Source organism: Podarcis melisellensis (assembly GCF_964234715.1).
Source record: "Podarcis melisellensis genome assembly, chromosome: 10".
NCBI lineage: Eukaryota > Metazoa > Chordata > Lepidosauria > Squamata > Lacertidae > Podarcis > Podarcis melisellensis.
Genome location: NC_138542.1, coordinates 32,797,559 through 32,825,536, shown reverse-complemented (window position 1 = coordinate 32,825,536; position 27,978 = coordinate 32,797,559). Strand labels below are relative to the sequence as shown.

General features: G+C 41.2%; 1 protein-coding gene across 2 annotated transcripts; it reads right to left on the bottom strand.

The window, feature by feature from the left end:
* Positions 1–63: 63 nt before the first annotated feature.
* TMEM19 (transmembrane protein 19) lies at positions 64–27,939 on the bottom strand. Of its 2 annotated transcripts, XM_081928095.1 has the most exons (8): positions 27,529–27,939; positions 24,260–24,332; positions 7,428–7,581; positions 6,820–6,933; positions 5,321–5,458; positions 4,752–5,003; positions 3,051–3,260; positions 64–2,392 (listed from the first exon to the last, which is right to left on the bottom strand). In XM_081928095.1, exons 3-8 carry the CDS (start codon positions 7,558–7,560, stop codon positions 2,229–2,231), a joined length of 1,011 nt encoding a protein of 336 aa, XP_081784221.1. In that variant the 5' UTR covers positions 7,561–7,581; positions 24,260–24,332; positions 27,529–27,939; the 3' UTR covers positions 64–2,228. The 2 variants fall into 2 exon arrangements, with proteins under 2 accessions (XP_081784221.1, XP_081784220.1); XM_081928094.1 differs by lacking the exons at positions 24,260–24,332; positions 27,529–27,939 and adding an exon at positions 11,298–11,383.
* Positions 27,940–27,978: the final 39 nt, after the last annotated feature.

Sequence of the window (27,978 nt, the reverse complement as noted above, 5' to 3'; positions counted from 1 at the left end):
GTTTGGTTTTAATTATTTTTCTAAAGTTGTTGTAATGGCTAAACAATAAAAACAAAAAACAGATTTCATTTTTAAGTCAGATTTATTCAAATGGGTATAATTTAATATAGCAAGCTCTCATCTGGAAAAGAAATTACTGGTATATGCACTTTCAATACAAATAGCCCTATAGATCTCAAAGGAAGAGCCCTGAGGCAAAGAATATTAAAATGTATGTTCCCTCTTACATAAAAAAAGAAAAAAAGAAAATCATTCAAAGTGTTAAATCTCAGCCCACTTATCCTCTCTCTCTCCACACCCCTTTCCTTTACAACTTGCTCACACTTTCCTGTGTTCTCACTCTTCTGACAATGGCTAGAATTAGTTCATCATCATCAGAGCTTTTCTCTGCTAGCTCTTTTTCCAGTTCCATCAATTTCTTCTTGCCTTATTCCAAGTTCCAACTTTTAAACCCCCCCCCTTTTTATATCTTTGCCATCTTCCCACAAACTTTAGACATCAATTATGTTGTAGTATTAGAACTATCTCGTGGCAATTATAACAAAAACAGCACAGATATTTTCTAAAGTGGACTTTTGTTGATGCATTCTACTATAAAATACAATAAATGTTTTTATCTAAGGTACCACTTTTTGCCTCTCTTTGCTGTCTCCTCTTTTTATACCTTTTCCATGTTCTCATAAAGCACAAACTTTTCACAATGGTTCTGTAACATTAGTGCAATTTACATGCTGCTTTGAGGTGTTATATTCACTTTATTGTGCCCAGTGTAATCCTATCTACACTATAAAAATCTTTCTACAATGAATGTTCACAAAGTCAAATGTCTGATTACTGTGTGAACGAGTGAAGTTCAAGGCATCCAGTGTTTTGCTGTCCAACTTTTGAAATATTCTTGTGATCTGCCTTGTAAGGCAATGACCCCTATTTTACCTTACAAGATCATGATCCCATTGACAAGTTAAATTTGTAACTACCAACTTGAAAATATTGACAACTCTGAATGGATACAGTCTTAAAAGTAGTTTGTGGGTCATAACAATAACATCCTACAGATTTTCTTAAGTATTATACGCCAGATTGAAAGTGTTAGCATCTCTGACCAATATAAAACTGCTGTAAAACAACAAATATAAGAGTACAGAAAACACATCTGTTTGCAAACAAACTAGATAAATCAAAAGTATATTAGAGCATTTTTTACAATCATACTACCTGAAAGGTTTTCATTAGCACAAGAGAAATTTCACATCCTGAGAAGAGTTGCATTTAGTTATACAGAAGTACAACTTTTACCACAGTTCGTTTACTCTTTCTGTGTAAAGATGAGGTTTCTGAAAGCTCAGAAATCCAGTTCCGGATTGTGCAACTTGCATGGTCAAGAAAAGAAACCTGCATTTATTGATGACTAAAGTGAATCTGCAGGCTGCCACCTTCTTCAGGTTTAAAAAGCAAAACATACAACATGAAACACAGAAGTAAATTAAATGAATGTAAAGAATGCTGTTTGTTTAATATGCTTGGGTAAAACCATAGCTAATGAGAATAGCTAAAGATATGGGTTAAATCAAGTATTCCTCCAATTTTTAAACTTTAGACACCAATAGTTTAGTGTTATTAGAACAATCACATTTTAGTTCTAAGAGAAACAACACAGATTCTTTCAAAGGCTGGTTTTTGTTGTTCTTTCTAAAAGAAAGAAAGAAAAAGGTTTTGATCTTATGAAGTCATTCTAGCATTTATGTCCTAACTGCCTCAACACCTTTCGATGGTGCACAGAGAAAACCACCTCAAAAGTGTTTTCCACATCCTACAACATAATAAGAAGTTAGGAGATGTATAATGTTTAAGTCCATTGCTTTGATTGTGAACACAGCTGTACTCAGTGACAGGTTAACACCTTAGTTTCCCATTTCCTTCAATAAATTACTAGATGGTAGAGAATGAATTGAGATCAAGCATACAACCTTGTAAGCAGCAGGTGATGAAACTTCAGGCAGAACTGTATTCCATTACCAAAGCGATGTCAAATCAATACTGCCTCTTTCCAGTCTACTTTTCCTACAGTAACAGCAGCTGCTACAAAAGTGTAGCTTCAATAGCCTGATGATTCCTCGTGGCCTGTGTAGCGGTTGTGGGAAAACCGATTCCAGTCCAGAGTGCATTGTATAGACTCCTTTAGGTCATAGCTTGTTTTAATAAAATATATGGGAGTCAATGCTTTCACTTCAGCCTCTTGGCCAAAATCCCCATGCTGCTCCCGGCAACAACAAAGCAATGACTACAGAGGAGAAGAGATTCACCGCATTGTTATCTAGGATAGGTTTTCCAGATATGTGTCTTGCATCTTTTGTCTGATGGTTGACAACCATTCCAGTACTTGTGTCTAAACCTGAAGAATGAAATACAATATAGAAAACAATTGGATGGAGAAGTCCTTTTCACCCAATAACTAGCATGGGTGTCATCAAATGAACATCTACCAACACCCATAGATTAGAACTATTTGTGAACATTTATACACAACTTAAGACTGCAACCCTACATGCAATTTCTTGTCCCTATTTATCTCAATGGCACAAATTGTTTCTTAGGTCATTCTGCTTCAAACTAACAAGATGTTACTCTTTTTAGGATTCAAGCATCATTGTCTTGGAGTGAGTGAAACATGTTCCTTCTGGCTATGCAGTTTGGTTCTTTACATTTCCATTCCTCTCTGCCAAGTCAACAAAGGTTTACAGAATACAATTCTCCACAATATTTAATATTTCCACTGCTTATTTGTGGAATGGCAATTTTTCCAGTACTATCGTTAAATGATCTAAATTCAACTCGAAGCTGCAGAGATGAGACAAAATAAACGCACATAGAACAAGACTCTCAAAGTATGCCAAGTAATCAGAAATAGTTGAAGTCAATGCAAATGATGACATGCTTTGAAGTAAGCCTATGCTATCATTACCAAGAGCCATACCCACCCAATAGGGAGATTACATCACTTTCATACAAATCTCAAAGCAATTTTTTTTGGGGGGGGGAGAAAACCTTACCGCTGTATTGCATGGTTGCTCCTAAATAAGAATCAGTAATGGATCCCAGTAAACCAGCCATTCCACCAAACACAATAATGGGCCATTGTGGAGCAGATATATCCAGGTCATTCACAAACATCAACTGGGAAATGAAGTAAGCTACACCTACTGATGTGCCACCAAGCAAACTTGAGATTAGGCCCACTAAAGTAATGCCACCATTGGTACCTAAAAACAAAATTAAAAATCCAACGTAACTGGCATTCTAAACTTGTTAGAACATACATTTAATGAAGACTACAAAAACTAATGGTAGATTTGTTACACACTTTTGGACTATGAGGAGAAATCTCCCCCTTTGCTTAAAATAAATAAATAAAACTGAATTAGAAATAATTTATCTTATACTCTTTTTGCAGCAGTGTTCCCAGTGTTAAAGAAACAAGGGGAACCACAATGTTCTACAATCTGTTTAAATTACACTTCTTAAAGTTGTCAGCAAACAAACTGCATTAAGTGCAGATACAACCATTGGGGTTTTTTTTAGTTGAGAGCATTAAGAGATTGGGAACTGGTCACAGGCTTGCAAGATCTCTCCCCATATATTCTTCTCTGCTTTTCCTTGTTAGCATTAACTTGAATGTGGCATTACATCACCAATGTTGACACTAACCATGGTGAGTGTCACCTTCCTAACTCTGGTTAAACGCCAACCCTGGTCATCACTGCAAAAGGAAGGATGGAATTCACATGAGGGGAGGAGGAAGCATGCAAACCAGCAAACCTGCTCCTGATCTCTTGCTATCATTATGAAACCTAGAATGTCATGTTTGTTCCAGCATTTATTCTGATGACACGTTAAGTATTGTTACCTTAAAGAATCCAAACATGGACAATTTGTCTGAAGAAATAAGGGTAACTAAAATATAACTACCAAAATTTAGGGCAGATCTATTACAATTTTGAACACAAAGAAAGGTATCAGGCTAGATGGAGTAGACAATAGGGCTCGCTCCATATAAAGCATGGCCCTTTTTGAATGAAAAAGTTAAGCAACTTTCATTAGAGAGTAAGAAATCAATACTGATGTCAACATTACTGTCTGCGACTGAACTACTGGACCAGCACCTCCCTCAACTGTAACCTCAACTAACTGAATACTGGCATTTTCAAAAGCAGAATTTTTCAAATCAAACCACTCTAGAATATATAATATATGCATACACAGTCAAGCTTAAGGAAGGACATTATTCACTTTTGGAATATGAGCATAAGCTTCTGTGCTTTTCTATCAAAAATTCAAAATATTTCCCTGTCTTAGAAGACAGAGATGAATTTTGAATACAGTAGTATTTCTAGTAAGGTTCTGATAAAAGATTAATGGGTTTTTCTGCAACAGGTTGCATAAAATCATGCCCAAATGGGACAGAATGACTCACAAGATGCCATAACTCTTATCATTTTTGGACAGTTTGACCAGTTACACTCAGTTGTCACTAAATCAAACGTAGAAGAATATGATAAGAAAGGGCCAAGCTACAAATGAGCTAGCACAAAGCAGCCTTTTCAGGCCTAATTTAAGGCTACATAAGCTATATTAAAAGTACACCTCCAAGGTTTCCCAGGCCACAAAAATGAATTTAGCAGGCTGCCCACAAACCATTCATCATTAAACTATGGTACTATTTAAAAAAAAAACAAAAGCAGAAATTTCCTTACCTACTGGAACTTTTTCCCAGGTTGTTATCAATCGGGGTTCACTACTCATGACAGTGCCAATCTCTGAAGCCCATGTATCTCCAGCACAGCAAGCTAAAGCACCCAGTAGTGACAGGCACATCCAGGATGCTGTATATTGTTTGGAAAAGTCTATAGGAATTTCGCCTGGACCACTTTCAATCATGTATAGCAGAGCCAATTCTGCAGGTACACCACCATTGCAGAATACTTGTACCCAAGTTCTCTGCCCACCTATGTACAGAAAGGGAAGACACAAGTTTTTAAGAGGAATTTTAATATGCAATATCCTTAGAAGCACACAGAAAAAGAGTAAAAGCTAGACTGTAAAGTGTTTTACATTTCAATCATTGTGGTTTTCCTTCATAACTAGAAGTAAAGATCATTACTAGTGCAAAGTACTTAGTTCTGGTACTTGCAAGTCACCCACCAGAAAGAAGAGGGAGGCGAAAAATAAATTGCACAGTGCATAGTCCATTTATCGCCTTAATTAAAAGTCAAAATGCATTTTTTGTAATCAATTGGCTTTAAAATTGATGTTTAATTCTCACCTTCTTTGTATTCAGAATCTATTTGCTTCTTTATTTCTCCTTTCCACTTGGTGAGTTTGGAGGAAGTAATAAAAAACATGAACATGGCAGCGAAAAAGCTGTAATTTGCCACAGTGAGGATAAATCCAACTACTAAACCTAAAAGAGGGAAGAGATGGTGTCACAAGTTATGTACTCTGGGAAAATTAGTTCAAAACCAGCCTAGACTATGATGAAAATGTAAAGATAATATTGTTCTGTCTAAAGATTAGTTAAAGCAGCAGAAAATCCCAACGATATTGCATCTTCTATTTACCTATGCAACTGATAAAAAAATGTGCTATAAAATAAAATTCCTAACATACAAGTGAAGATTGCAACAAACTGCTGCAATGTGGCCTGTGCATTTCCAGTATTCTAGCCAGTCATGATAGATTACTCCATTCCATTTCCCGTCCTGCTGCCACTGAACTTGCTTTAGGAGTGGGGTGAGGAACTGTCCCTTTGCTTTCTATTTCTGCAACTTCCTGAAATATCTTCCTCTTGTTTTTCAATAGCCTTGTTTTGGTTACACAGATAATAAACCTGAGCTCACTTTTAGTACCTGAGTCCATAACTATTTCATCATCTTTGGGCAACAGTAGGAGTTTCCCCAAATATAGCACTTTTATGCATTTTTTAAAATAGTAAAGTTCTGCTCATGTCCTTTCTTCCAATTGTTCATTTCCATTCTTTATTCTCATTTCCCTTCCCTTTCTGGTACTGAACATACTGGTCACATGAGCCTCCCTCTGCCAAACCAACACCTGCATTAAATTTCCTTTCAGTTTTGATCTTCACAAGTCTTCATGCATGTCCCATCTATCAAATGTTGTTGTTTTTCTTGCCTCAGTATTGCAATTTTCATTTTTCCACTTGCATAATAAATGCTGAATTGGCACAGCAGGTCAATAAACTAGATCCCATTCATACCTACTCCCTTCAGAAATCTTGGAGGATAATAAAGTTTTAGCTTCTGCTAGATGAAATTATTATAAATAAGCACAGGACTACAGGTGCTGATTCCCTATAGGGAGTGAATCAATGAACATAAGCCTCTCCCCATCACCATCTTTTCAGCTAATATAATCGGCAAGTATTCTCCTTGGCAACCACACCTCATCAATGTTATACACCACACCTAATAATAATAATAATAATAATAATAATCTAGTCCATTGTGGGCAATAAATATACCATTTACATTAGCAAGGTTATGGTTGCTTTAAGTCAATTGGACGACATTTATATTGTTTGTGAATGAATCTTCCCTGCAATGGAAATAACTTCAGAATGTGGTGCAGACACTACATTATTTGCAAAATAGCTCATACAAAAAAGTAAGATGAAGTAGCACAAGAATACTAAAGCCAAAATTATGAATGGCAATATTGAACATTCCACTGAAGGGGGGGGGGAGGAATCAGGAAATTTCTAAAACTATATGTAAGCACAACCAAACTTAAGGCAGAAGAACATACCTCCTATTGCTCCACTATGATCAAGACTTTTTTTCTTAAATCCTCGTGAAGCTATTATCAGGGGAATTAAGATTGAAACAAGCCAACGCCATGGAGAAATAGGCCGCAAAGTACCTATAGAGTAGTTTAAAAACAGCACTATGTCAGAATAGCAATATGTCTTTCTCCATTCTTTAGCATTTTTTTACTACATGTGTTATTATCGTCTCGTTTCCTTATGTACACGACGGAACTGAGTTTTCTATAGGCTTTTCTTTCTGCACAAATATGGGTTAAGATGAAGGCTGAATAAGTAGCTGTGAGTTTTTATGCTCTTCTCCCACAGAATTCCTTGCCAACATTGGGGATCCCTTCAGAGCAACACCCTGTAAAGCATCAACTGGAAGGAACTTTTACACTCTTAATTTTACACGCATTTCTTATCTAACAGTCAGATGAAGTTATTTTTAGTTATGTAAATATTTACATATTTACAAGTGAATTTGCTTGTATTCTTTGAAAATGAAATATTAAGAAAATATTAGGATTAGCAGCCAAGTTTAATAAAAGATTGTGCATGAGTGTTGTAAACTAAAATGTATCATGCATTAGTAGCAACTAGACTTTACCATAATACGTGCTTGCAGTCATAGACACAATCCAAAAAGATAAAGAAATGCAAATAAGTACACTCAGTATGATAATATTTGTCATCATTTTGATATAGTCTTTGTTGGAGTCGTCCCAAGAAAACAATATCATGGAAAGTCCAAGGCTGATCACCTGTGCATAGAAGAAACAAGAACAAGCTTTCAGATACCGTAATTGGTTTTTTAAAAGTGTGCAAATTAAACAATGTGGGAAAAAGGTAGCTTCCACATTCAATAAAGGCAGAAGAAGCTATAGTTAAATCAGCCAGCTTCATAAGCCAGTTTGAACCTGGCTTCTTTGTCAAGTACAGTACCTATTGTTGGTTATATGCCTGAGTTCCCATTTCAAATTCAATGGTAAGCCAAAATTCTTTGAAACGCAAAGTAGCAGGCATCCTCTTCCCAGTTACGCAGGGGTAAAACAAGGGAAAAAGCATGCATGCCTAACATTTTGTTTGAGCTCATGGAGGCTCATCCAATACATACAAATAAATCCAATAAATACAAATAAATCTGCATGTGAAGGCCTGCTGCACAGAATCCTACAGGCCTGACTAATGAAAAATTCAAATGTCCTTAGTTAACAAGGCAACTTCTGCTGCAAGCAGCAGAATTTTGAAAGAGAGTCATTGTAAGGAGCCAGAGGGAGATACTATATTTTTTCCATAGCATAGGCTCCAACAGCTACTCAATAATCGTATGGAGAGTTGCAGCATGATCAGGCAGCAGTATGCCCAACAACTTAAATTCCATTTTCCTCTTCTGTGCAAAGCTACTAGAAATGCAATCAAATGCCAATAACATGCTATTTTGTACCCAGATAATGGATTAGGAGATGAGGCAGAGCTTTAAAATAGTGGAAAGGCAATGACCTGCTTCTCTTCTTTTCTTTTTTTTAAAAAAGTGCTTCTTCACTGAATGCACAACAGTGTTACACAGTAGATGAAAAAGTATTAATGAAAAGTTTGCAAGATTGACATGGTAGGCATGAGAACAACACTATGTTGTGAATACTCTCACATAAAATATCCAAACAGGTGACTGGAGCTTGTACACACCAGTCAACACGGGAATCACAATGCCTGCACTTTCCTTATCTGGAGGATGTTCCATTCTTGGAAAATGCAAAGCATATGACATCCATTGTTCAAAAAACACAGTATCATTGGAACAGAGCATACTTGCAAGAGAAGTTGTATAGAGTGAACACACTCATGCACTGGCACTAAAGATGGATAAAGTGGGACATATAAGTTAATTCACTCTTCAGCCCTCATACGGAGTTTAGCCCTTTCTGCTGCATTCTTCATACTCTAGTCTAGTAGCACATCCCAAACATCCAAATATTTTGGAATCAAGAGTATCGCTACATTTCATTGGTTTCTTTGTTCTGTTCGGCTTTGCACACTACAGACATCCAAACAACAGTACAGTGGTACCTCGGGTTAAGAACTTAATTCGTTCTGGAGGTTCGTTCTTAACCTGAAACTGTTCTTAACCTGAGGTACCACTTTAACTAATGGGGCCTCCCGCTGCCGCTGCGCCGCCACCACACAATTTCTGTTCTCATCCTGAAGCAAAGTTCTTAACCCAAGGTACTATATCTGGGTTAGCAGAGTCTGCAACCTGAAGCATTTGTAGCCAGAGGTATCACTGTACAAGGGAATGGAGGGCTAGAGCACTTATTCAAGGAGGGGTGCTGGACTGCCTTTTCAAAGAACAAGCTGAAGGAGACACTGTTCCATATATAATGTCCACAGATGTTAAAAGGAACATAATACAGACCCATGTAACTAGGACTGGAATGCCTAATCAATTAATTGCTTACAATGTGCCCCAGAATTGTGTTCATGCCTCTTTCTTACCTGGATGGACTATTCTCTATCACATGGCTGGAATGTATATGAGGCCAAAGGCCCATCTAGTCCAGGATCATGTTCTCATGGTAGTAAACCAAGTGTCCTTGGGAATGAAGGCCACAAGCACTCTCTCCAATTCCCAGCATCTGGTATTCAGAGGCATATTGCCTCTAGTAGCAAAGGTAGAATATAGCCTTATTCCCATAATCCAGAGCAAAAGAACCTTTTCAGAATGTAAGGCTAGAACCTTAATTCCCCTACAGCCAGCCAACCACCTGTCCATCACCTGGTGTCACCGTGACATCAGGTGACCCGTTTCCCCTTTGCAGCTCACCTTGACTGCAAAACACATTGCAAAGGAAGAGCCCAGCTGATGCTAGCATGGCTTGAAGTCACTACCAATCAGTTGATCAATGCTGACTTCGAGCTCTACTTTCAGCAGGGATTGGCTCCCCTCAGGAACTACAACTGGCAGCTGGGGAACCAATCCCAGTGGGGCTTACATTTGAAAGGCATTAAATACAAGCCCCGCCTGCCAAGGAATAATCAGGAGCATATTTTAAAGCTCCTGATTGTTCCTCAACAACTGTGTCTTGTTTCATGCCCTAACGTCTTGTGTGATAGTAGGTGTTGCATGACTTAGGGAAACAACATTATGGGGCAGATTACAACCCCTGTTGGGCCAACAGTGCCCCATCACTGCCACTGTCCCTTTGTATGCTGAGAACCATAACAAGTAGCAGTTTCAAACCACAAATCTAGTGTCACTTTAATCAGATTATTGTGCCATAAACATGGAGTATACTCCACACTTTGTGTTGATTTATTTCATTGATTTGCATCCCACCTTTTGGGGTACAAATCCTTCCAAGGGATCTCACAAGTAAATGCATTATATAAAATCACAATAAGGAAGTATCCAACACATAACAATTCAGAAATACTGGCCCCATGGGACAGTATGTGGTTCCTAGCCCTATACAGGTGTGGGGATGGAGGAGAATCTACCTGGAGGAGCCTGAGATGACCTTCTTTACCTGTCTCTCTTGTCCTCCTTTTCTGGCTCTGGAGCCAATGTGGTGTAGTGAGAGGCAGTGTGGTCTAGTGGTTAGAGTGCAAGAATAAGTCCTGGGAGTCTACAGCTCAAATCTCCAAATCAGCTGTGAATCTCACAGGGTGACATTGGGCCAGTCACTCATACTCAACCCAACCTGCCCTACAGGATTGTTGTGAGGACAAGCAGGGCTTTTTTCCAGCTGGAGCTCAACTCCAGCACCTCTCAGGTGGGCACCATTGCCATTCTAAGAGAACAAGGGAGAAATTCACGGTGAACTCTGGCACTCTTTTTCTAGAAAAATAGTGCTGAGGGAAAGTATGTAGGCCACCTTTGAGCTCCTTGGAGAAAAAGGTGGGAATCACAGAGCCGTAGAGTTGGAGGAGACCCCCAAAGGCAATCTAGTCCAACCCTTGGAGGAAAAGTTGGGATAGAAAGGTAGCGAAACAAACAATAGCCCACCTACACATGTGTGACAACTAAAAAGGTGACGTGGCTATGTATTTAATGCTTTTATACCCCGCCTTTCTCCATCCGGGAACCCAAGGCTGCTTGCATGGGAAGCTACCTGGTTGTCTCCCCTCCAAGCAGTTGTCACGTGTCGTGTTTTCAGACCACCGGCCAGGACTCAGCAAACCCCTAAGACTTTGAGGCCGCGCAGGGCAAGCGCTTTCAGCCCGTCTACGCGCGTTACAAACGAGGAAGAGGCGAGGACCTCAACCTCGACAGGCGAAGCATCCCGCTCTCCCTTGCGCGAAAACCGGACATGAAATGGCGAGCCGGGCACGTCGGAGAGGAGCCGCGGGAGCTTCTAAGCCTTGTGCCCAGACGGGGGTGCTCCTCCGGGGCTTTCTACGCACCTCAGCACCGACGCCGGGGCCTCGCCTGCTTTCTGCTGACCGCGTGGGGGTGTGGGAACCGCCGCATCTTCCTCACCCGCGCGCTGCCAAGACGCAGAACAGCAGCAGCGGCAGCCGCGGCGCTTGGAAGTCCCATGGCCGCCTCAGAACAGCGCCGCCCGCCCCGCGCAAAGGACGCTTTGGAGCTTGAAACCCGTGACCGTAGACTGACAACTTATAGACTCATACACTTTCCCAAGATTCCGGGTTGGCACTGGACTGGCATTCTCTACCCGCCGCTCGCAGAAAGCGGTGAGCAAATCCAGGCGCGAGCTTAGCTTTCTGCTTAGCTGTATCCTTACAGAAACCAATCCTGTACCCACTTACTTTGGAATAAGTCCCCTTTAAGTCAGTGGGACTTCCTTCCGAGTGGATCCGCCTAGGATTAATGCATTGTTGGAAGGGGGGGGAGGAATGGAACGTGCTAGCGGAAGCTCGAGGCCTCTGCATACAAATAAAACTGCGATTTGAGCTGGGAAGGATTAAGCGGACGTGTCTTTGCTGTGTCCGCATTTGGAAATTCAAACTAGCCTCGGTCCTGCTTTTAAACAGAAATATTGCCGGTGGATTAAATTCCAGGCTGGTCGTAAGGCACTAACCCTCTTCACTTGGCCGCATCAGCATAGTTAACATACGAACGGCAGTTTTGCCCCAGGAGGAGGAAAGCGGGGGGGGGGGGTGTCGAAATGAACCAGGAAGTTCTATCTCTAGGCAAAAAAAACCTATTGTCACTCTAAGCTTTTTGTATCTCTTTGTCCTCGAGCTCGCCACATCTTCTTATCTCTGTATCCTTTAGCTCGCTCGTCTGTATCTCTGAGGCCTCTAGCGCGATTAGTTGTCTTCTAGCGCGCATGTGCAACTGCTTGAGGGTTGAAGGCGAACCTCTCTTTTGCTGCCCCGTGACTAGGGGCGTGGAGGCAACCGCGAGAAGCTTCTGCGTGGGCGGCTGAGCTTTGCTTTTTCCTGCCCTTGCTACAGGCACGAGTAATTACATCCGCCAACGACCCCCCTCCCCGTGCTTTGAACTCCTGCAGTGCTAACAGCTGCTTCTTGCCCACATCAGCCATGTGGACAATTCACCAAAGCGTTTGCAGAAACGCTTATTTGAGCGTTCAACCCCATTTCTTCACAGGGAGAGCGTAGACAACGTTGGCTGTTGGAGCTTTTCGTGAAGAGGCTAGAGGACGTGCTGTCAACACAAGCATTGTCCTGCATTTTCTCATCACTTTCCTTATCCAAAAAAAGGACAGTTTTGGGGGGAAAGCATGGTTGCTTCGCAAGAGCTCAAAGTTGGCTTTAATTGTGCATGCTGAATTTGCCAGACTATGATTGATTCACACCTCAAAATGCCAATACAGTCGTACCTTGGTTTTCGAACAGGAAGTCCGTTCAACTTCCGGAAACCAAGGTGCAGCTTCCGATTGTGCAGGCGCACCAGAAACAATAGCTGAAGCCACATCGGATGTTTGGCTTCCAAAACAAGTTCAAAAACTGGAAAACTCACTTCCCGGTTTCAGTCGTTTGGGAGCTGAAACATACGGGTACCAAGGCGTTCGACAACCAAGGTGCGACTGTAGTCTGGAAGCATCTGGAAACATGTTGCAGGACAAAGCTGCAGAAAAGGCCCTGATAAATCAGTTTTATTAGTTGTTCTGTGATACTTCCCCAGTACCACTGAATTGTTGCTATCTTGAGGGGCACTCTTGCACTACAACACAACAGTAGCAGGACAAAAAAACAAACTGGAACATTTGTAGTAGAAAAAGTTGCAAGATTTCTGCAGGAGGTTAGGGGACTTACACTGATTGAGAACAAAGCAGTATGTCCGCCCCAAAATCTTTGCAGGTGCTACAAGTAATTGAAAGCAGGATTGCATATAACTGCACCATAACATCATGAGCACAAATAATCATGAAAGCACACTGAAAAAAAGACATGGAAGGACCTGCACATGACACCTGGAATTAGTCCCCCGGGGGGGGGGGATTTTCCCTTGAGCCCCTCTGGTGAAAGAAAATAAGAAAAGGAGAAGGGTCAAGGTGTGAATGAGGGATAAATGGTATGGTACCATGAGAGGCAAGGCCTTCACTTGTACTATGATTTCCCCCTCTTGGTACAGAATATAAGACTTCCAATTATAATAGTGGAGGATAAGAGGAAGGCATTTTGAATGTGAATTTATTCCTTTTATGAATTGCTGCTTAAAGCTAAGTTTATACAGCTGTCAAAGTTATCTCCCCTGGACTCCCCATGATTTGGAGTGTTGAATATTTATTTGTACTGCACTCTGCTATTGTGCACTCTATATTTTATTGTGCTCTGTGGAAATTATTGTAGAAGCAATGTTTTATTTATTTAACAACATTTGCATATTGCTTACTTGATAAGAAAACCTATAAGGTTTTTATTTATTTTTGCCATGATAGTTGTTATTGAATTGAATTATATTGCAGTTATGAAACGAATGGCTTTGAAACGCTGCAGTTATATTATGCACTATTTGTATTGGTAGTATTACTAATTATTGAGTTAGCATTTATATTTGAATTATTGTATTGATGGATGTTGAGTGGTTGCTATGAAATAGTTACTGGATTTGTTTGAAATTCTACTTTAGAGCAGTATTTCAACTATTTATATAGTGCTTGATACCACAGTCTCTAAGCAATATGCAACGAGGCTACAAAAAAACCTACATCCCTTCATTACAATTACCATGAAGTCATAAAGCTTACTTAAAATGTTGACTGAAATGTTTAAAGCCTTCACCAAGCATCAGAAGTTCAGTAGGGAAGATCCCTGTCTGATCTCAGTCAGGAGGAAGTTTCACAGAATTGGGCCCACAATACTGAATGCACAGCTCCTGGTGGATTCAAGCCATGTGACTGAGCCCTGGGGAACCACTAACATAAATTCCCCATAATACCTCAATGATGGGACAGGGATAGAAGCATAAGGTGGTCCTTAAGGGATCTTGGGCCAAAATCAGTAGTACATCAATTAATACACAAACCTTGAAGTTGCATATTGGTAGCTGGTACAAGTTTTTAAGTATGGGAGTTATGTGCTCGGGTTGTTTGTTCTCCTCAGCACTCTAGTCAAGGTATTTTTAACAAACTGGTGCTTCCAGGCAAGTCCTAAGTATAGCGTCACATGTGTGCCACCGCTTTAGATAGGATGCAGTTTTTACTTTAGTTATGATGTACTTTCATTTCTTGTAAAATGCAGCAACACTGAGTGCGACTGTATGGCAAAAAAGCAGGATAGAAATAAATAAACTGACTGACGTGACAAATGCTAGAAATAAACCCCACTCATCATTTAATTTATGCTGAGCCTCAGGAAAAGCTGTATTATATGTAGGAAGGAATCACGGCTTCAGCAGAAAACTGAAAATAAAGAAAACCACGAGTGTGGGACTGATATCTCCAAATATTCTTTCTGGGAATGGAAAACATGGTTTAGCACCAAGAACAGAGGCTCCATATGACGGCAGATCATACCAGTTTGTCAACCTCAGCAAGAATATGACAAAATAGTATATCACAGTGTCAGCAAAACAGCCAATAAAAAGTGTATTTCAGAGAGGTATGCATGAATTGCAGACAAGAAAATTACTAGGGAGTGTATTTTAATCATCGGGATGAGGTGTGGTTTAAAGACTTCAAGATGGGGTAGGAGACGAGGTTCTGCTTTTCCAAAGCATTTTTATAATTTCCAGGTAACCCTGCATCCTTGACACACCGCTTACAAAATATGCAGGTAAGCTTAGCTCTCAAGACTAGACTGCAGCTTAAGTCTTCAGAACCATTTTTTATTAATTCAGTGCTATTGTTTTTGCTTTTGCTGTTTTTATTTGTTTGTCCTTTTAAATAGCAATTAATCTACTGGCTTATTTTGTGTGTCATTTATCAGTTCTTAAGCTGTTTACTTGAACCGTTTTAAAGTTAATAGTTTAGACAGGAGAATTTGCAAGCCAACCTGAAAGTCATTGTGGTGGAAATGTGGGATTAAAACCTTAAGCAAAAGAAAGTATTAAATAGTAAGCATGTCATCTCATGTGTTCTGAACATCTTCTAACTTTTTAAGGCATTCAGAAATTAATATCTATAAATATTACTCTCCTATTTTTCAACATATATCCTGGAACTCCCATTGATTTTGAATGAGCTTTCAGAAGATGTGGTTAAGATCCATAACCTTGATGAAGTCCTCAGAAATCACAGCAAACTAAATTTAATGCAAATAATAAGTGATAATCAACCAAGGCACTTTACATTTCAAGTAGCATCATGCTACTTTAAACAGACATTGCTTCCCCCAAAGAATCCTGGGGGCTGTAGTTTGTTAAGCGTGCTGAGAGTTGTCAAGAGACTGCTGTGCCCATCACAGAGCTACACTTTTCAGAATGGTTTAACTACCAATCCTTCTTCCGAGGGAACTCTGAGACTTGAGGGGAATAGTACACTAAATACATAGTACTAATGGGGCTAAGTCACATACCCAAAATAGACCCACTGAAATCAGTGGAATGAAGTATGTATAACATTGGATATAACTCAAACTGACTGTGAGTTAGTGGTGGGGTATCTACTCTCATGAAATGCCTTCACATTGCTTTGAACACAGGTGTAGGAGTGTGTTCTTATGCACATTTGCCAGGCCGGAAGCCCCACTGCAAGACTTCAGTGTAAATAAATGGCAATGCTCAATGGAGCTTCTTGTTATAATACTCTCCCATTCTGCTCCCCACTCCTTGCTCACTTTCCCAACTGGATAACAAGCGAGAACGCACCCTGCTTCTCATGCTAGTCCTTACACTCAACTGAAGACCATTGCACTCTGTTTTCATGTTTAATAAAAAAAAACCTGCAAAGCCCCATCAGCTCTTGCCTTTCAGTGCCTTCAGTACAGGGAGATCATGTAGGGATATTTTTAAAATGTCCACTATTTATTTATTACATTTTTACGCTGCTCTTCTTTTGGGGACTTCAGGGTGTGGGGTATGCATGGTAAAGAGAAAGTTTAGATGGGAGGGAGGAATTTGAACTTTAGTTTCAAATTTGTATGACATCCTTACCACAGTTTTTCCTATTCTAATGTAGGAAAAAGAAACAAGTGTTTCCAAGTTTAGGAAAACAGAGATGCTTCATTATCAGGCTATTGAAAATAGTCTGTCCTATTACTCTTTAGCCCTAGTATTTGACCTTCGTATTAAGGATGGAAATGTTTTTGAGCTGAATAAATTATTTTTATTATATAAGCAAAATTTTGATTTTTTAAATTATACTGTACTCTCAGCCTGCATTTCACCCAATGGTCCCAGGATAGATTACAAAAATGTCACAATTAAAACAAATGTAATTTACATTAAAAAGATAAAACAAAAATCGAAACCAGTGACAAAATAACAGGACAGCAGGGCATATGAACACAGGAGAAGGGAATACATCAATTCAGCAAAAGGCCTGGATAAGGAAACACATATTGACCAATCACTGAAAAGCCTATAAGATGCATTTCAGAGGGGAGGTAATTCCACAACCTGATTGTTTGCATTACATGCTAGGATTTACCACTTTATCACATTTGTGATCTTAAGCACATTCCTCAAAAAGGGGGGAGGGAATCCTCAAAACCAGTGGGACTTACAAGAAACACATTCAGAATGGAAAGTGTAGTACTTTAAAATATTTTCTTGATGAGCCCCTTAAAAAGATAGACATTGTTCAGAACACATGTGATTATAGGCCCTTCCCAAAGATCGGAATGTTGACCTGAAATATCCCGAGTTAACACAACTCCATAAAACAGCAAGCTTCAAAGAACCTATGCTCTGTGAAAATATGCTGATGAAAGGAAGCCAGTTAAAGCTTACTAAGAAGTATCCTATGTACCTATGCGTAATACTCACAATTAATATTTTCCCACATTATTTTTTGTCTGCCATGCAAAAGACATTTACAGTCCGATTCTACGCACATACTGTATAGTACTTTGAAAAAAGGCACACGGAATTCTACAATTGCTCCTAACTGTACATGAGATTGCAATCGCTTCCAGTTTCATTTAAAAACACAGGTGCAAATAGGGAAAAAGAGTCTAGCTACTTTAAAATACTTCAGGAATACAGTGGTACCTCGGTTTAAGAACAGCCCAGTTTACGACCTATTCAGTTTATGAACTCCACAAAACCGGAAGTAGTATCCCGGTTTGCGAACTTTACCTCGGTCTAAGAACGGAAGCCGAAAGGTGGAAGGGCATCAGCGGTGGGAAGCCTCATTAGGGAAAGCGCACCTCGGTTTAAGAACGGTTTCGGTTTAAGAACGGACTTTCGGAATGGATTATAAACCAAGGCACCACTGTATTGGGTTAAAATGCTGTAACTGGATACAAAATATCTTACTTCGGCCAGGAAGCTTTTTTATTTTCAAAACAATTTGGCTTTCATGCCTACCTTTCATATGTTTCTTGATGTTAGAATGTTATGGTTCAATCCCCGCACCCCCCTGGCAGAATTACTTCTATACTTGTAGAATTACCATTTCTGAAATAACATCTTTGGATTTTATTACTTCATTGTCTTTTCAAGACTGGGAAGTCAGTGACTGTCAGTATCTTAACCACCTGCCTATTTCTGAGTGTCTTTAATATAAATCAGTCACTATGTTTGTTTAAGCAATAGAGCGAGAAATATTATATGGAAGAATGGGTTTAAGAACAGAGCTACAAAGCTGACAAGGATTGCTCCAAATTAACCTGAGTGAGATAAGGGAAATCTGGATTGCTTTGTAGGCATCCTCTGTTAAAGGGATTTATTGTGCATATAAACTTCTATTTAATAAAAGAGCTCACTTATTCATAAAACTGTCCTGCTCTTGTAAAGCTGATTAATCCTTACAGCACATCATGCGTGTACTGAACCATTAAAATTAATTGGGGGAGGGTGCATTTATATCAGTTGGGTATTGTATGAATTCCATAGACTAGTAATATTGATGGCAGTTCTAATATTGAAGGGAACAATGCCTTAAAAATTTATGTACTTGGTCAAACTAAATGAGACCCGTCCCATCCAGTTTTTATTTACTCCACAAAGGGAAAGGATGGGATCCTCAAGCTCCCTCCCACCCATGGCTGTTATTGATTAATAAAAAGGGAAAGATCCTGATCATCATCCAACATAATGTGTTTTCCTTATTACATTTTGAAGTCTTTTAGTGAGCTCCCACAGACTATCTGCTTCTGATCATGCTTCCATATTGTTATCTGATTCTAACCAGGTTTACTTAGAAGTAGGCCCTAAAATATTTAACTCAGACTTACTTTCACGAAAGAGCAAACACTGGGTAGATGTGATTCTACTCATGTACCATTCATTCTCTATAAAAGTGTGGGCCTAGAGCTTAGATATTTAATAGCAGCCATTTTTTTGCACTTTATACCCTTTAAAAATATTTAATATAAACTACATCGAACAATTTGCCACATTACAGGGCAGAGATATGCTGTGCATACTAATGAACAAACTAAGTACAAATGGTGACTCACTGCTTTCCACCCAAAGTCAGCAAGATAGAAAGACATGACTGACCATCAAGTGACTAAGATTTGAACGGATGGGGGAGAGTGAAGGTCCATTTAAGAATATATTAAGAAGAGATGCATTGCTGGTTTAGAATGTAATTCTATACTGTCATGGACTGGGTGGATGCAGAGGAGGGGTGGGAGGCAGCAGCTGGGAAACACCCTCGGGAACACCAAGGGGAGGATGGTTCTGAGCCTGGGGATTGGTGGAAGGAGGTGTCAGCTGCAGGAGAGGTGACAGGGTTTAGTGAACATGAAGAAGCTGTGGCAGAGTGCGGTTCAGACTTTGAGGCTGAAGCAGAGGCGGGGGGGGGGGGTCAAGAGGCTGCTGAAGAATCCAGGGAGTCTCTGTCCCCTGGGTTCCAAGAATGCACAGAGAAATGAAAAGAACAGAAAACAGTTGTGAGAACAGTTTGACAATGTGTGGGAAAAACTCTGGAAGGGAAATTAACTTCACTGGCCTTGGGTGCTTTGTTTATGCTGCTGATCTACACCTGACTCAAGTCCTGACGTGTACACATTTGCATTCGAGTAAGTTTAATTGAATTCAGTTTGGACTTGTTTCCAAGTAGACATGCTTAAGATTACACTGTTAAGATTGTTCTAGTTTTTTGAACATATAGTGGTTGCTTCTTCTAGTGGTTTAACATCATACATCACTGTGGGCAGCTAGGCTGTCACTAATTATTCTGATACTGCTTCTTGCTTTCCTGGATGGAGGATAGGGAAGTCGTGTCAGGCTGTGAACAGCGGCAGAGCATGTTCCCATGGGGCCTGGGACAGGTGAAGGAGGGCAAAGGAGCCTGACCAGCCAGAGAGCTCAGGGAAGGGCAGAATGAGAAATGTGCAACAGCTATGCACCCTTCAATCCCAGTATCGAAAGGTGTGTGGTACGGAGGGCAAACAGAGCTGCAGCTCGCTTCAGTGGTGAGAGCTGGCCTGGCGCAGTGGGCTCCATTTGCCCTCTGTGCCCCACCATGTAAACTCTCCTCGCGAAGCCACTCGGGGAGGACGAGTGAGAAGAACACAACAGACACACACCCTTCGATCCCAGCCCTGGCAAGGCTGGGGTCCTTCTCTTGCCGCCCTCCCCGAGCAGCTTTGCGAGACTGGGATCCGATCAGATCCACCCTCACAAACACACGCAGGGCTGGCTTGGGGAAGTTTGCATGAGAAGCATGTCCCCCGCCCAAAATGCGTCCGGGGCAATCGCCCCGGCTGCACCCCCCTAGTTACACCCCTGGCTGTCTACACACCATACCTTTAAAGCATATTCAAAGCATACCCCCACCAAGACTCCTGGGAACTGTAGTTTGTTAAGGGTACTGGGAATTGTGGCTCTGAGGGCAACCATAGTTCTCAATATTATTCGAGGTGCATTTAAAGGCATGGTGTGTACACAGCCTCAGTGGGAAGAAACCTAATGCTTCAAGGTAAAATTCTCAGTTGTTGGTCTGCACTTTGGGGCCTCTGGCTGCGCCTATGACTGGCATTGGAAAGTTGTCTCTCAGAAGGTGCTGCTTGAGCTGAACATGGTCCCTGCCCCTGCTCTGCAGATTTTGCTTTGGACAAAGCCTTTGTTACTGGTGCTTGCAAGTGGTGTTTTAAGCATACAGGACAAAATGGACATCTAGCTGCAGCTTCCCATGGCAGCTTTGGCTCAGGGCTTCATGGCCTTCCTAAGTGCCACGTGGCTGTCCCAGCGAGTTTTAAGCACCTCAAATGTGGCAAGGTACACACTTTGACTGGAATGTTTTCATTATTTGCCCTCAGGCAAGTTGATGGTGATCTGAGAGTGGAGTATATGTCAATGGTTCATTTGCCAAACGTCATCGTGTTTGTGTGTAAGTTGTACTTTTGAAATGAAAGTGTCTAGCCACATTCTCAGCAGTCTTATTTTGCAATATTTGAAATAATAGCTCTTTTAAGGCACTGGGGGGGGGGTGAGAGACCTGTGGGCATTCAGATATTCCTGGGACATAACTCCCATAATTCCTGACCACTTCTGGCTGATGATGATGGGAGCTGGAGTCTGGTAATATCACAGGCTCCCTACAGCACAGAAAGCAAGCATGCTGCATGTATAACTTCATCTGCAACAACATGGAAAAATTTTGGGCGGCAGTGGTAGAGAACAGTTGTTGGGATCTACTTCCCATCAGTTCCAACCACCATAACCAGTGGTCAGCAATCATGGGAGTTGTAATCCAATGCAATCTGGAGTGTCATAGGTTAGCCACTCTGGTATATGGTGAGACATGTGAAAAACACTTAACTGGTTCTACCATATGAAAGGCTGTACACAGTTTTTCTTTCATCTGCTTAACTAAGGTATGTTTGAAGGTGCTGTCTGGCAGAAAATTTGTGGGCAGTGCAAGTGTTCTAAGCAGAAGATGAATCACGCTTATTGTATAATCATTAAAACAAATTGGTGCAAGAATACCTCATATAGCCGGAGGGCTGCGCCTTTTTGGCAATATTTGTTGCTGGGTAAAATGAAATGCCAAGCTTTAGGAGGGAGGCATGAGGGCGCTGGCAGGGTCCTAGAGTCCTTCTGCCTCCTTCCCAAAGCCTAGTTAGCATTTCCCCAGCTTTGGGAAGGAGGTGGGAGGGCTCTTGGACCTGCCAGAGTCTCATGTCTCCTTCTCAAAGCCTGGTGCAGTAGGCTTTGCAAGGCCTGGTGTGTGTGTCATATTTTAGCCTTGCCCCCCCCCCCGCCCTGCGATACAAAGCAGTGTGCAGCCCATGGGTTCCATGTCAAAGTACTATCGCAGCCCACTTGGTATGAAAAGTGGGCCATCCTGACCTATACATTCATGATCATTTAAATAAATGAAGTTAATAACCTCCCATGTAGGTAAATCAAATGGAAAATTTCCATTGACTGAATGGACTAGAAGCATATTATATTTGAAATTGAGTATCTCTTCCAATAAGCATTCCACAGCAAAAGGCATCCTAGCATTGCTTTTGAAACCCTTACCAGGGATAAGCTTTTAGTAGATTAGCTCTGATTTTCCTTTGAAGCAGATTTGAGCATGCTAATTGTGATGCATAATGCAACACTCTTTTAAACTGGCTCGGAATATGATCCAATGGCATTATTATCCAGAGAGACATCTTCCTAAATTGCACAAGGAAATGATTTGCTGTCCTGAGCACATAAGTGCACATTTTATTGATAACAACTGCTTTAACTAAGCAGCTTTAAGTAGGGGTGCCAACCTGAATAAAAAAAGGGGGGGCAGGTAAATCCTGCCCCGCATAATTAATCAGAATACTTGGTGGATGCACACACCACTTGAATGGCAATGCCTATCAGCTTTTATGGGGAGGTAAAGGGAGTTCCTAGGAGTTGGCTCCCAATCTGCCTCCTTTCCCTTTTGCCTAAGGTTTAGAGCAGGCACCCACAAACTCGGCCCTCCAGATGTTTTGTGACTACAACTCCCATCATCCCCAGCTAACAGGACCAGTGGTCAGGGATGTTGGGAGTTGTAGTCCCCAAACATCTGGAGGTCCGAGTTTGGGGTGCCTGGTTTAGAGTTAGGGTTAGCTTCTAACCATAGTGAATTATTTTCGCATGCCACTCCAATTCCAGTGATTTGGGGGAGGGATTAAAAACCATGTGTGTCTTTCACAAGGATCTATTTCGTTATGGATGTCAATGGAGAAACTTCTCTCGTAGGGAAAAGCTGTTTCCCCAAAAATCGATAGTGGGGAATATAAGTCCATACCCATCTACAGCTCTTGAGGTGACAGGGTAATTGTTGGGGGTGATCTTTCTCCCACCTCAGCCTTTTGTGGGAATCCATGTTCTTTTCTTCTCCACTGCCCCACATGCCTATTGTACCAACCACAAAATGGTAAAATCTACCTTTGTAGGAGAACCCGGCTGCTACCGTTCTGAAATGTGGTAGGCTTCATCCCTTTCTGAAGTAATCCCTTTCTGAATTGATTGTGCTACAGGCAAAGATGGATGGCTCTGCCAATTTTGGTTCTCTCCTTTTTCCAACCTTAAAATTCAGTTGTCCACATTTCTGCAACAATTTCTCATGAAATTCACATGAGAATTCATCAACATGTTAATGTGAATTTCTCTCGATACATTTTTAATGCAATTTTGCCCAATAAACATATTTTTGCAAAGCATTCTCCCTAATATAATGAGATAATGCATTTTGCACGTTATTTTCACGGAAATATGCCTTTTTATGTACCCTCACAGAAATATATTAATTTTTGTAACACATTACATGCCTGGACAACTGCATTATAAGTTTCAATAGATGGCTGTGGTTTGGTTTATATATTGTTCTGGAAAGTGCAAATTTGATATGCACACCTTAAAATATGAAGTGAACTGAACTTCTCCCACACCCCTAGCTATGAGAACACACATGTCAAAAGCCTTCCAGTTTGTTGCCAACTTACTTTTCCTAACCCATACAATCAGCAAATTTTTAAAAAAGGAATAAATTAATTTTGCTGACTAGCAAGGTGAAGCGATCTGGTTTAGATGGGGCTCACAGAGGAAAGTAGAAGCTGGTGTTTAAAAAATTCAGCAACACATTTAAATGGATTAGCCCTAGGGAAAATTCTGGTGGAGACATCTGAGCTCTGCTTTAGGCAGCAAAATACCTTGAGACAGTGCAGCACTACCAGGGACTTCAATGGGCAGTCAAACCTGAACCAAAACTCTGCAAGAATGTTTCCAGCATTCTAAGGCTGAGTAATCAGGCAGACCAGCCTTTGCCTACCAGATGCCCTCCAGAAGCTCTGGACTACAACTTCCATCATCCTGGACCATACTGACTGGTGCTGATGAGAGCTGCAGTCCAAAATTTCTGAAGGGCACTAGATTGGCAAAGGCTGAGGTAATCCAAGTGGCTTCCCAACAGCAACAACAAAAGCAAGTCTGACAAGCAGTGCTAGCCTAGAAACTTTCTCCCAAAATACATGAACATCTGATCCCAAACCTACCAGGTTTCTAGGAAGCTTCCTAAATAGTCTGAGCAACCTACCAGGCTACAGTTGGTCTGCAAGCAACAGGCACAGATGAGGATTAAAAGAACATCAAGGGAGTTAATCTGGTAATTGCTTCCCCCAGAAGGCTGGCAGTAATATTGTGTTGTCTTTCATTACTACTGCTGGACTTTGCAAAGGTTTCTGGGCACTGTAGTTTACAAAGGGCTGCTATGAATTGTAACTCTATGAGGGGAACTACAGTGCCCAGAATTCACTGAGAGAAAGAATGTGAATGTACTGTATAGTGTGTACACTGCTTGTGTTAGAAGGAATGTTTTCAAAGGATTCCAAAGAATGCATTAAAATATTATACTTAAAAACAAAATATATAGCAAGAAATTAATAAGCCACTACACTGAAAGCGTGGGAATTAATCAGTAACCTTACCTGTTCCAGAGAATGAATTCAGGGAGTAGAAGATGAAGGTAAAATAAGTAACTCAAAACCACAGGTTGAAATCCTGAGAAAATATCAAAAGTAGCATATTAACTAAGCAGCCACCAGCAGCATCTTGATGGAGTAGTGGGATAGGTTTTCCTGCTCATTCTTTCCACCCACAGAAAATTAGTTCCACTCGCCTTGTTTCATCTACTATGTGCTGCAGAACTTAAATTTTCTCACGACTCATTTTGTTGGGGGACGGGACAGCACTGAGAAATGCAAGAAGTCAGGGCGTGCTTAAGCCTCAGGCTTCACAGCAAAGCCCTGCCTGTGCAGGCATTCTCCTCCTTCAACCTCAGAGATCCACCCACCCAGTGTCTTTTATCAGCACTGAAATACAGGAAGGTGCCAACCAATACCACAGTTCGCTTAATATTTATAAGGCAGATTCTACACATGCTTATTCAGAAGTAAGCACCACTGTGTTTAATGCATCATGAGGCTAGATGGAGCAGTCACCACCTCATGCAACAGGCTGGGGTCAGCAGATCCAGGCTTGAGGAGAATGCTATTCACTGCCTCCTGTGCTTCTCACCCACCACAGCCTCCTCTTCCTCCATTCACCCCTCCGCCATGGTCTGCTCCCCTCCAGCTTCCTTTTTTCTCCCCTGCCTCCTTCAGCATGCTGGAGCTTTCTCAGGTTGCCTTGTTGCAGATCTCCCAAGGGTCTCTATTTCCCAGGGACAGTCCCAGATTTACAGAAGTTCTCCCGGTTCCTGATTTGATCCCAGAATGTCTCGCTTTTCCTTAGGATGTCCCTATTTTCACCGGAGAAATGTTGGAGGGTATGGAGCTATGCGACCCCTGAGCCAAGGAAATAAGTAACTATACAACCTTTAGAAGATATCTGAAGGCAGCCCTCTGTAGGGAATTAAAAAAAAATATATGTTGGAAGCTGCCCAGAGAGGCTGGGGCAACCCAGTCAGATGGGCGAGGTATAAATAAAAACAATTATTATTTTTATTATTATTGAATAGGATGTCCCTATTTTCATTGGAGAAATGTTGGAGGGTATACATTTGCCATAGGTTTCTGTTTTGCATCAAACAGCGAATCAGCCTGGTTATTGGGACTTAGCTCTCGCCTAAGTTCCGACATGCAGCATTAAACTAAGAACGGTTTTCCAGATGTAAGGCCCAGTGAGTTCAGTGAAATGTACTAAGCAGGTTAGAACTACATACTGTACTGTATGTGATTTTCTGAAGTTTAAAATGGTCCTTGCCACTGTATCTAAACACATCCAATTCAGGAAGCACACAGTAGCTTGCTACTTAATTGTCACTATACTTCAAATATTTCCTCTGAGGAAACACTTTCCTTTTCTCTATTAGATAATGCTGTAAAGCAGAAACTGATACTAACTGATAACAAAGGAAAAGAGAGCTAACATAAGATTTGGGTACATTTTAGACCTCTCTGCTGCAAAGTGTCCAGTATGTGGTATGACATTCTTTCAGACATAGGATTGCCCTAGTTAAAAAGTTCTTCTTTGTCTCATAAACATTCTCCTAAACAAGAAGAAACTTGTTCCTCATGTTTTGCAAAATAAAGTAAATCGTTAATCAGGTTCCCACATTCCAATCAGTATCTAGAATGAAACACCAATTGTACATTTTAGGAGAAGAGTAGAAAGATTCTGCTGCAGGTTTCAGTTCTAAGAATTATTTTTTTATTTGCATATCCCAGGATAAAAAGGACAACGCTTAGAAAATTAAATTAAATTACAAGCTCATAGGATGCATATTTACTCAGAAGTAAGTCAAACTGTGTTCAGTGGAATGTACTGTTTCTGGAGCATGAATAGCATTGCAGTGTTTCCAAAACATTGCCCTAGCTATCCAGTCACTAGAGACTGATGCTCACTGTCAGCTTCAGGTTTCAGAGGGCACCATAGCAAGACATTCTCCATGGGCCCCCTCCCTTGTCAGTCTACCACTTTGTTGTAGCAGATCTAGAGGGCTCTTGTTAAAGGGCCCCTTGCTGGGATGTGAATCCTCAGCAGGTGCTTGACCTTGCTGACCCTTGATGCCAGCCCTGTTGACGCTGTACCTTTAAGTTGTCCAGTGAAGCATGAGACACTCAACCAGCCTCATCTTCCATCTCCTGTTCTTTAGCACACTCAACTTAAACTCGACTGCTTCAAGTCCAGACTGCGTGCTCAGAAATATTTTTTCTGTATTTTGTAATGCAATAATTTTCTACCTGTGTTCTTGCTGCTGCATGGAATAATGCATGAATCTGATCTTTGGAGTTGTTAAGTAAAGTATTAAAACTTATTAGCAGTGTGTTGTGTTCATTGAGAGAGGGCTAGAGAGGGGAAGCAAAAGGTCTAACAGCCTATATTCCTCATGCTTCACTGCGCTGCATGATTTTGTGGTTTTAAACTCTGCTGTGGGCTCTCTCCTGTTGAGGAGTGTGTTTTAGCCTACACTTTGGATCTAGGGATCCAGCCTGCTTATAATCTAGCAAGGCAATGTGGGTAGGTAGTGATCCCCCTCCTGTTTCTACCAAAGTGAATGGAAGAAATTTTCCTTAGACCAGCATTATGGGCTGTGTAAATTCTGCCATTGCTGAGGGCATGTTCAAGACGTTCAAGGTCTGCTCCTCCCTGTCCTGCCAATGTCTCCACACTGTTTGGCTGCTACACTGGAGTTGTGTCAACATAGCGGTGTTGCATTGGTGTATCTGCACAGTTGTGTCAGCATACCTCGTATAGCAATAGCATCAAATGGCTTCTGCCATGTAAGCCACTTAGCCGAGTGACTGAAGCATAGGATCCTTCCCCATACAGTATTTGCTAAAGTGCCACAAAACTCTTGTGTGTGTATTTGGAAAATGACAAAAGTAGTATGAGCTACACTGAGGTCTTGTAGCTTGACAGCTGACGTCTTTTAATTATTCCAGATGACCTCATGAAAATAATAACTTCAGAACTTTTTCAGATGGGTGGGGTATAAATAACAAAGTATTATTATCACCATCATCATAGGTAGCCGCCTCACTGGAGAACGACAACCATTTCTCTAGATTGCTTTACCCTAAACACACACAAAAATCTACTGGATTACACCAAAGCCTTTGTAGCCTGGAATCCCATTTCCCACAGTGGAGAGCCAGATGTTTATGGGCTGCCCCACCATCAAGCGATGAGGGCAACAACAGCTGTCTCCTAGTGTTCTTTCTGTTATTTAATTATTATGATTAAGTTTGATTACCTGGCCTTCAGCAGCAGTTCCCAGGGCAGGCTGCAATCATTTATTTATTTTTCAAAATAAATAAATAAAAAAACAGTTAAGTAACAGTAGGGTGGATCCCGAAAAAAAAAAACGGTGTCAAAGGTCAGGGAAAGAAGGCGCGTCTTCAGCATTCTCCAAAAGCGGGTCAACGGAAAGTGGCCTCTGATCTCGGAGGCAGCCTAGAGCCATCTTTGCCTCGTTCCCTATCGATAACCTCAGCCTCCGTGAATCTGATACCACATCTCACGGCAGCGGAGTCGCTTGGGGCCTAGATTCACTCTAAGCGTCACGAGCGGCGTTTGTGACAACCCTTCTGCGCCCCAAAGGAGTCGCCTCACTGTCCACTGAAACGGCCGCTCTGAGGGGATACAGTTCCAGAACCGGCCCTTTCTCTTTAAACTTCTACTGTTAAAGCACCGTTATTTATCC

Bases quoted from the DNA above. Each gene is read 5' to 3' on its own strand.
- TMEM19 (XM_081928094.1), bottom strand. From the start codon at position 11,357: ATGGGACTTCCAAGCGCCGCGGCTGCCGCTGCTGCTGTTCTGCGTCTT. The intron at 7,582-11,297 runs GTGAGGAAGATG...TTCTATGCACAG, and splicing joins TGCGTCTTGGCAGCGCGCGG to GTGATCAGCCTTGGACTTTC. The intron at 5,004-5,320 runs GTGAGAATTAAA...TTCTGTACATAG, and splicing joins AGATTCTGAATACAAAGAAG to GTGGGCAGAGAACTTGGGTA.